The sequence below is a fragment of the Trypanosoma cruzi genome, genomic scaffold, assembly GCF_000209065.1.
Source record: "Trypanosoma cruzi strain CL Brener 1047053516865 genomic scaffold, whole genome shotgun sequence".
Classification (NCBI taxonomy): domain Eukaryota; phylum Euglenozoa; class Kinetoplastea; order Trypanosomatida; family Trypanosomatidae; genus Trypanosoma; species Trypanosoma cruzi.
Window position 1 is genome coordinate 43298 of NW_001849267.1, and position 8684 is coordinate 51981.

The 8684-nt window shown below is 52.0% G+C and overlaps 3 protein-coding genes across 3 annotated transcripts, besides 15 other annotated features; all 3 read right to left on the bottom strand.

Annotated features, from left to right (window-relative positions):
- Positions 1-6219: a sequence feature (areas not merged during assembly with more than two copies in the genome that could not be assigned to a particular haplotype).
- Positions 40-115: a sequence feature (A-rich).
- Positions 310-2799, bottom strand: Tc00.1047053507079.10 (hypothetical protein, conserved; the record flags this gene model as incomplete). The annotated part of the gene is made up of 1 exon (XM_800563.1): positions 310-2799. One exon carries the CDS (start codon positions 2797-2799, stop codon positions 310-312), a length of 2490 nt encoding a protein of 829 aa, XP_805656.1.
- Positions 1658-1694: a microsatellite.
- Positions 2672-2742: a sequence feature (T-rich).
- Positions 3148-3172: a sequence feature (AT_rich).
- Positions 3401-3443: a microsatellite.
- Positions 3564-5975, bottom strand: Tc00.1047053507079.20 (dynein heavy chain, cytosolic, putative; the record flags this gene model as incomplete). Its single annotated transcript, XM_800564.1, has 1 exon — positions 3564-5975. One exon carries the CDS (start codon positions 5973-5975, stop codon positions 3564-3566), a length of 2412 nt encoding a protein of 803 aa, XP_805657.1.
- Positions 6082-6104: a sequence feature (AT_rich).
- Positions 6113-6142: a sequence feature (AT_rich).
- Positions 6176-6196: a sequence feature (AT_rich).
- Positions 6220-6893: a sequence feature (heterozygous, non-Esmeraldo-like haplotype).
- Positions 6619-6649: a microsatellite.
- Positions 6886-7001: a sequence feature (A-rich).
- Positions 6894-7406: a sequence feature (areas merged during assembly that could not be assigned to a particular haplotype. This can correspond to areas where the two haplotypes were merged or to regions with more than two copies in the genome that were merged during assembly.).
- Positions 7315-7406: a sequence feature (T-rich).
- Positions 7407-8684: a sequence feature (heterozygous, Esmeraldo-like haplotype).
- Tc00.1047053507079.30 (multidrug resistance protein E, putative) lies at positions 7516-8684 on the bottom strand (the record flags this gene model as incomplete). Its single annotated transcript, XM_800565.1, has 1 exon — positions 7516-8684. A coding segment is annotated over one exon (1169 nt), but the record flags the coding sequence as incomplete, so codon positions are not given.

Genomic DNA, 8684 nt, shown 5'->3' on the forward strand with positions numbered 1-8684 from the left:
GTCATAAACCACTCGCGCAATAAATATGATGCATACATGAAAAAAGAAAAAGAAATAGAGAGAGAGAGAGAGAGGGAAAAGAGGGAAAAAAAGAAAAAAAAAAAGAAAGCAAAAACATTTATACAAAACACAATAATCTGCCAACAACACAAATAATAATCTAAAAAAAAAAACTTAAATAAATGTAGAACTACTAAAGAAGAGGGGAGGGGATCATTATCAAGTCTCTTCCAAACCCATTACACACGAAATCCTCTCTCCCCTCTCTCCATTCGTCTCCAACTCCCTGTTTTTGTTGTTGTTGCTTTCTTAGCTCCGCTGCATGTTGAGCTGCCCCAACTCATTTCGCGCACGTGCAAGTGCCTGTGGAATGGCCCGCATGCTGCAGTCCTGCCGCCGTAACGCCTCGGCAAAAGTCTTCTCAAGCCGCTCCAACATGGCGGCTCGTGCAGCACGCAGCTCCTTCTGCCGCTGACGCTCCTCCGCCCGACGCCGCCTCAGTGTGGCCAACTCGACGCGCAGCCGCTCAATCGTCTGTTGGTTCGCCACATCGCGCTGATGGAGTTGCTTCAATTCGTAATGCAGCGAGGCGGCAACATCTCGTGACTCCCCCGGCATTGAACGACGAGTGGCAACACCACCCCGTCCCTCCATTTTGTCATCACGCTCTTCAAGCGTCAGCCTCAGTTGATGCTCCGCGCTCTCTAGTCGCCTCCAAACCGTCGTGAGTTCCTCCTGTAGCTGCCGCACCTGCTGCTGCCTGGCGTGATGGGCATGCATCTCCTGATTGAGACGCTCCTCCGACACGGCGAGAGCGTCCCGTTGCGCTTCCAACTGCTGTAGCGCATCGTCCAGGCGCTTCTGCTGCTGCATTTGTTGCTGTTGTTGTTGCCGCAGTGTTGGGGCACAACTCACCGCATTGCCCTCACCGCCCCCCGTCGGCAAAGTGGCATGCGCATTAAGAGGGTTGTCTCCGCCTGTTTGGGTCAAGCGGTCACTGTACTCTGAAGAAACGGATGCATTCATCCCCCGAAGCGTATTCAAGGCGGCCTGCGCCTCTAGCTGTTGAATCTTTTCGTGTGCCGCACGCAACTGCTCCTCCAACTCCCGTATGGTCGTGGCGGCCGCGCCACCATCCCCATCGCATGACTCATCCTGTGCTCCGTTTTCACGTGGAACACGGAGTCTATAGAGTGAGCACCGTTTTGTCTGTCCAAGTAACTGACTGTGTTCTACACGCAACGCCAATAGCTCCTGCTTTGCCGCCGTCATCTCATCACGCATGAGCTGAAACTCCGCCATGGATGGATTGCGATGGTACGCCTCCTTCAGCCTGTCCTCCAGGTCGTGCACACGTTGCAACAGATCGGCCCGTTCTTGCAGGAGAGCAGCGGTGCCGCATGGGGAAACGGAATCTAGAAAAGTCTTCGAATTTTTGCATGTAGAGCCCTCAACAAGGCGTGCACTGTGTACAGTGACGGGACGGCCCAAACGCGGACTTCGAATACGTGGACTTGCACGCAACTCCTCAAACCGCGCTCGAATGACCCGCGGGGTGTCGCTCCTGACAACACCCCCCGCCATGCCGGTGTTGCTTTCAACATTCCCCACACCACAGGACTCGAGCCGCAAGCGGGGCACGACGGAAGGCACGCCTGCAGCAGCAGTAGAAGTAGAAGCAGCAGCGGCAGCAGAGAAAGAAAAGGAAAAGGAGAAGGTGGAGGAACGAACGGCATCGGCCACATCCGCATTCCGTGACTCCTGCTGTCTCAATGACTGCTGCCTAACGGAGCCTTTTTCTGTCGCAGATAACGTGGAACTTCTGCCGGAAGCCAACGACTCCGTTTGTGGCCTCGTCGAGGCGTCCGTTAGCAAAAAAGTCATGTTGCTGCGCGTCTTCGGTGACGAGCATGGCGTCTCCACACTCGCGTCATGCACGTCCGCCTCGTGGGTGGCATCTCGCAGCAACGCATCAATCGCCGCCAGCTCCTCCCTCGCCAGCTGCACGTACTCCGCGTGCTCCTCCATCTCTCGCATGAGAGCGGCCGTCTCGGCGGCCGCAGCGGCGCTCTTCCGCTCACCGTCCTCTCCCAATTCCTTCTTTTCGCCGCCTGCTTTCGCAGCGGCCTTGCTCGCCCTCAGCATGGCGGCGATCCACTGGTGCAGCGGCCCCAACGTCGGATGCACACGCACAACACGATCATGCGACCATTTAAGTTTTAAATCGCACCGCTGCACCGTCGCAAGCTCCGCAGCCGTCACGGCTGATGGCTCGCGTTTCACAATCCGCCGCCGCAAATCCCTAATGCCACAGCAGTGCTCCCAGGACATGTATAACCGCTCGCCCAACAAACACACGGCGGTCTTGACGATCGCAGCAACGGCAGACGGCGGATGGCGCAAACTGTAAAGGTCCTTCCATAGACCCACAGGCATTGCCCACACTGCGGCACGTGCAGCCGTGAGTTCCTGCAATGCGCACTCCAATTGCTGCTGTCGATGAGAGACTTTTGCATCGGCGTTCTGGTCATGACTTTCGTCATTTTTTTGTCGAATCCACGCCTGTATCTCCGCGATGCGAGCGAGGGAAGTCTCCAAGTCACTCTGCAGCTGCTCACGTCTTCGACTCAACTCCTCCACGTCGTCAATAGACAGTGGAGCCTCTTGCTGGTTCTTTTTCTTCTTTTTCCTTTTCTTGTTGTTGTTGTTAATGTTTCTATTGTTATTTTTTTCCATATCTTTTGGGTCTTCCGCAGCTGAGGGCGCCTTTGCGACATCTCTGGCGTGGGGAACGTGCATCGCTGCACAATACGCCTCCCCCCCACCACCGCTACCACCCCACTAACAATACACTGCACCCTATTATTACGTTGTGTGACATGTGTGTCAGGGTTGCGATGGCAAGAAGCAAAAACAGGAAAAAAAAAAAAGAAAAATGAGTAGGCACCATGTAAAAGAAATGCAAGCAATGAGCGGCCAATTCAGAGGCCAACAGACCGCGTAGGCCAATGCTCGTAGAGTTGCACACTGTGCATGGCTGCAGAGCAGAGAGGGAAGAGAGAGGATAAAAAAAAAAGCACGTGCATGCAGAGGGCCAAGAAGAGGCAACTTCTCTTATTTCTCTCTTTGATGAATGATGATGGAAACAAAAAAAAATAAATAAATAAATAAAGAGAGGATTAAAACAGAAACCCCCTTTACTGGGGAATCACAATAGCTTCCCCAATTGTACACATATATATATATAGTTACAGGCACTTACGCAGGCACATGCATTTGTGTATTTTTTGTGTATCAATAAACAGGGAGGGAAAAAAACAATATCCGCAGCTCTGTGTCACGTACTCACCCACACGCACATACAAGAGAAACAAACAAAAAAAAAAAGGAAAAGGCACACGTGTGTTTGTGTGTGCGTGTGTTTGTGTGCGTGTGTGTGTGTGGTGCTGGCAAAAGAAAAAAAAAAAATTTGAAAACAACAACGATGATTATGACCACAACACACAAGAAAAAACAACAAAAAACACAATACGGAAAGAAAGGGGGGAAATGATGTTTTGTGGCTAATAAGCCGTCAATCCCTTCCCGAGCAGCACACGAACCTCATCGAGAACCATCTCCGTCGATTTCGCCTCAAGCGACTGTCGCCCCGCCTCGTCCATCAGCCGCCCCGAAATTTCATGCAGCTGTAACGAGCGACGTCCTCGTGGCGCTTTGGCCTCCGATTCCCAGCGATATTCCTTCGGGCGCGCCGCATGGAGCTCCTCCTTCTGTTCACGCAAGTGACCGCGAAGTTTCTCCAATTCGCGTTCAGTTTCTTGCAGTGCGGCCCGTGTGGACTCCTTCTCGCGGTCCGCCTCGCATTGACGATCCCACAGCACCTTCAGTTCACACTCCTTATCCGCCAACTTCTGTCGTGTCTCCTTGTGCGCATGCAACTCCTCGTTCAGCCGCTCGGCGATGCCCTCCGTGTCCCGGCGTTGCCGCTGCAGTTCCTCGTTTAGACGTTGAATGCGTCCCTGCATCTCGCCATCCCCGCCCCTCCCGTTACTTTTCTCTTGTGCTTTTAGGGGTTGCCCCTGTGGTTGCCTGCCATGTTCAAGCGCTTCCTCCAGTGCCGCCTCCAGTTCCTCAATTTGACGCTGCGCTGCGGCCAGCTGTGCCTCCGGCGTGCTCTCCTTTTCCATCCGCAGCGCCGAGGACGTGTAGTAATTTGGCGCGTTCGCGGTGCGAAAGTTGTCCAGCTCCTCCTTCGTGTGGCGTAACTCCTCCTGCACCGCCCAGAGGTCATCCTCCAGCAGCTGCACCTGCGCCGCCGTTGGGTTCTCGTGTAACGCCCGCTTGAGACGATTTTCAAGGTCCGCAATCTTCTCTGCAAATTCCTCCTCCACACCGTCACGAGAGAGAACGGCAGAATCGGCAGCGGGACCGAAAACGGGAAGTTGCAACGCATTGGGCCGAAGTCTCCGCGGCGTCGCGTGCGACGGGGTGCTTGTGGACGATGGCCACGGCGTGTGCAACGACAGTCCGCCCTCGGTGATTACCTGGTTGAGCTTCTCCAGCTCCCGCCGACGCTCCCCGAGCTCCTGCTGCGTCGCATGGCTGCTGCTCTCCAGCTCCTGGAGTCGTTTGAGCTTGCGGCCATGCTCCCCCCGAAGTTCCTCCAAAGCGTTCTGCAACGCGCGGCGTGCGGCATCTGCGCGCTGCTCATCCTTCCAGCCGGACTCGCGTTTCTTCAGCGCGTCCTCCAGCTCTTGCACCTGCCCGGCCGTCAAACGAACAATCGTGCTATCCGGCCTGTCGTAGTTGCAAAGAATGGCGGAGCGCAATGTCACTATGGTGTCCTCCGTGAGCGTCCAGACAACGTTTGTGCCACGAAGAGTGCCCCTGTCTTCCGCTCCGAAGCTTTTCTGGGCGTCGTTGTCACCATCCTCCTCCTTGTTCACCTGCATGGATCGGCCCTCCAGCACGGCATGTAGTCTCTCCTCCTCGTCGGCGTATTCTCTCAGCGTCTGTCGGAACGCATCGATCTGCTCTTCCATGCGGGCAATGGCAAATCGATCGTTCAAGTGCTGCATATCGTACTCCGCGAGTTCTTCGGTGGCGTTTGCGGCATCCATCTGTGCCACCACCCACTGCTGCAGGTACCCCAGAGCCTGACTGCCGTTCATGGCGTCCCCGTACGTAAACCGGGGGTTTGACAAGTACTTACTCTGGATTTTCTCCTTTGTTGCGGCACTCATCTTGGCAGGATCAAACAATTCCACAGTGCGCACAAATTCCGGGCTGCGGATGACACTCTGAATCTGCGCCCATGACACACACTTTTCCCCGATAACCGTCAACACCGCCTCCATGACGAGAACAACGATTTCTGGTGGGTTGCGGTAGCACCGTGTCTCGCGCCAATCTCTGGCCTCAACCTCATGGATGCGGGTACATGCCTCTACGAGCGCTCGCTCCGCGGCACTCGCCGCATTCTCTATCCGCCGCCGTGAGACCACATACGCCGCCTGCTTTGTCGCAATGGCCTTATGAATGGCCTCCATCTTCTCATTCACACGTGCACGCCGTTGAGGCAGTTGCTCGAGCCGAGCCATCACCCTCTCCCTCTCCTCCGTGGATACAAGACCACTCCCTGCTGATTGTGGATCGGGCAGAGACGCGGCATCATGGCGCCATAACAGCAGCTGCACATGACGAGGGGCAGGAGAGGCGGCAACAGTTGCAAGCCCCCACTGCCATTGGTGATTTTCGTCTATATACTCAAATGCCACAAGGTCGTTCACACAAACACGAACGTGGCGAGGATCGCTATGCAGAAACTCAAGCGTCGATGATGATGTTGCCTTGCAACTCGTTCTTGCAAAGGCAGTGACTGGAGTAAACGTGGGAAAAGCTTTGACAGAAGCCGTATCCCCAGCCGCCGACCGTGGGGATGAATAGAGCGTTCCCGACCTCTTTCCCCTCCTCATTCGTAAAACTTTCTTCCCGCTCCCCTCCTGCCTCGTATGGAATGCACGCCCAGTATGGATCCCCCCGCGGATGATGTCGATATTTCCACCTCTCCCTCTTCTTCGCTATATATATATATATATATTTTTCCCCCCTCAAATAAAAAAAAATAATAATGATAATAATACAGATACCCGGCACCGCAAGCAGAAAATGCTACAAAAAAAAATATATTTATATACCGACAACACTGATAATGAAGGAAGAGCGTCCCTACGCAGCCTTATGCCTCCACGCTGTTTGTGTTCCTTTCCTGTTGAGCGGCAAAGCCGTGTGAATTGTGTGGCTGCCTCCCTTCACTGCATGGGCATGCGTGTATCAAAGGGGGAGAAAGGGGGAAGGAGGTGTTGTTAAAAAAAGGAAAAAAGGAAAAAAGCCAAAGGTGAATGAAGGCAAATGGTGTGGAGGGGTCAAAATGAGTTACACCACATGCATTGAAAAGGGGAAAAAGAAAAAAGAAAAAAAAAAGGGGTGTGGGGGAAGGAATGGAGAAGGGAAAAAAGTATTGCCGCCACAAACACACCTTAAAGAAAATTACACAACAAAAACCAACTATGCAGACAAACGCACGTCGAATATTTCAGTTCGGTTATATTTATTTTAATTTATTTATTTATTTATTTATTTATTTGTTGTTGTTTACGGCCTGTTGAAATGCGTGAGAAGAATGCCGTTGTTGCTTTTATACCTCCATATTTACTTCCTTGCATGTACGCATGTGGGTTTATTTTGGGGCTGACGCACACGACCATCATCCCTCCCTCTCCTTCTCTCTCAGTCTCTCTCTGTTTCCCCCCCCGCCACAACCCCCCCGCCAGGCATTCATGCGGTGAGAAACACACGGAACGATCCAAAAAAACTTTTAAAATTAAAAGGAAGAAAAAAAAAAAAAAAGAAAAAAAAAACACTAAACGGGGAAAAAAAGAAAATAAATAAATAAATAAAACAAAAAAAAAAACAAAAAAGGAGAAAATAAAAATAAAAAATTCCCCCCACCCATATTTATTTGTCCCTGTTATTGAAGACAAACATGGGAAGAAAAAAAAAAAAAAAAAGACTGCTAGAAATAACATGTGACGGGGGAGAAGTAAAATAATAATGGCCGCTGCCACCGCACACTAAAGACGTGTCATGGATTGCACACAGACACAATAATAATAAAAAATGAGAATATTATCCCTTACCGTAAACAGATACATGCGAGCATAACAAACAACACCAAACACCCAACAGAAAAAAAAAAAAAAAACCCTCCAGAAAATATAAAAGTTGATTCATTGCCTTTTAATCCAAATAAAATCATTTCTTTTCTTTTCTTTTTTTTCATTATTATTATTATTATTTTATTGGCTTTATCGGGATCTCTCACTTATTTGCTTTTTTTTTCCTTTGTGTGTGTGTGTGTGTATATGTGGGAGGAGCGATCCTACTTCTTGTATTTACATGCATGAGCATACACGCCTCACCGTTGCCTCCCTCCTTCCCTAAATATTTCTCTTCTCAGCGTGTGGGTGCTTGCGTAGACGCCATGAATTCCTGCATGGCGGACTCACCAAGAGACCTCACCATCTGAGCAAACCGTGTGTCTGCAGAGCGCACAAGATCATACGGCGACCCCATCTCCACCACGCGGCCTTCCTCCATCATCAGAATCACGTCGTACGTGGCAAGCGTGTGCAGGCGGTGGGCAATTGTAATGACAGTGTGCCCCGCAAAGACATGGGTGACGACATGTTGAATCTGTTTGTCAAGCGTGGGGTCAACATTGGCGGTAGCCTCATCCATCAGAATAAAACTGCAACCCCGCCGCAGTAGGGTCCGTGCCATGCAAAGCAACTGCCGCTGGCCAACACTAAAGTTTGCGCCCCCCTCCTCCACAGGGCACTGCAGCGGATCCGTCTCCGCGGCAAGTCGGTCCTCCATGCCTACAAGCCGTATCGCCTCACGCACTTGCGCGTCGCTGCAGACGTTGAGTGGATCGAGGTTTTCACGCACCTTACCGTTAAACAGCAATGGGTCCTGTGGAATCATCGAAAAGAGTTGGCGCAGCGCACGCAGGCTGTAGGAACGAATAGGACGCCCCGAAAGAACAATCTGCCCATCCTCAATATCCACCACGCGGAGAAGCGTCAGAAGCAACGATGACTTGCCACTTCCCGTGCGGCCGATAACACCGACCTTCTGTCCGGCGGGTATTGTGAAGGTCAAGCCGCACAACACATGTGGTAAACCCGCGCGGTACCGCATCGTCACATCACGGAACTCCAAAGACCCCGCCGCCACATTTTCCCTCCTGCCATTATCATCGTTGTGGTTGTTGTTGTCAGCAGGAGAGTAGGACAACTCAGGTGAGGCATCGCTGGCATGGCTTTCTTCTAGCAGCGGTACGGAAACCGTTGCGGTACTCGTGTCATCGTCGTCGTGGGTAATACCTGCTGGGGTTATGGGATCCCCCTTCCGCTCCCTCCGCTTTTTATCATTTTTTTCCAGCGCCCGAATGGCCTCATCAATCTCCTCCATGAGGTCCTCATGCTCAATGTTCGACGTGTAGTGTTGCACACGTTCGACACAGTTCATGTCTGCCTCCACGGAGGCTGCCTGATTCACCACATATTTAAGCTGGGAGTTGATGCTTACTGCCATGGTGAGGCTCAACGCAAGTAAACCAA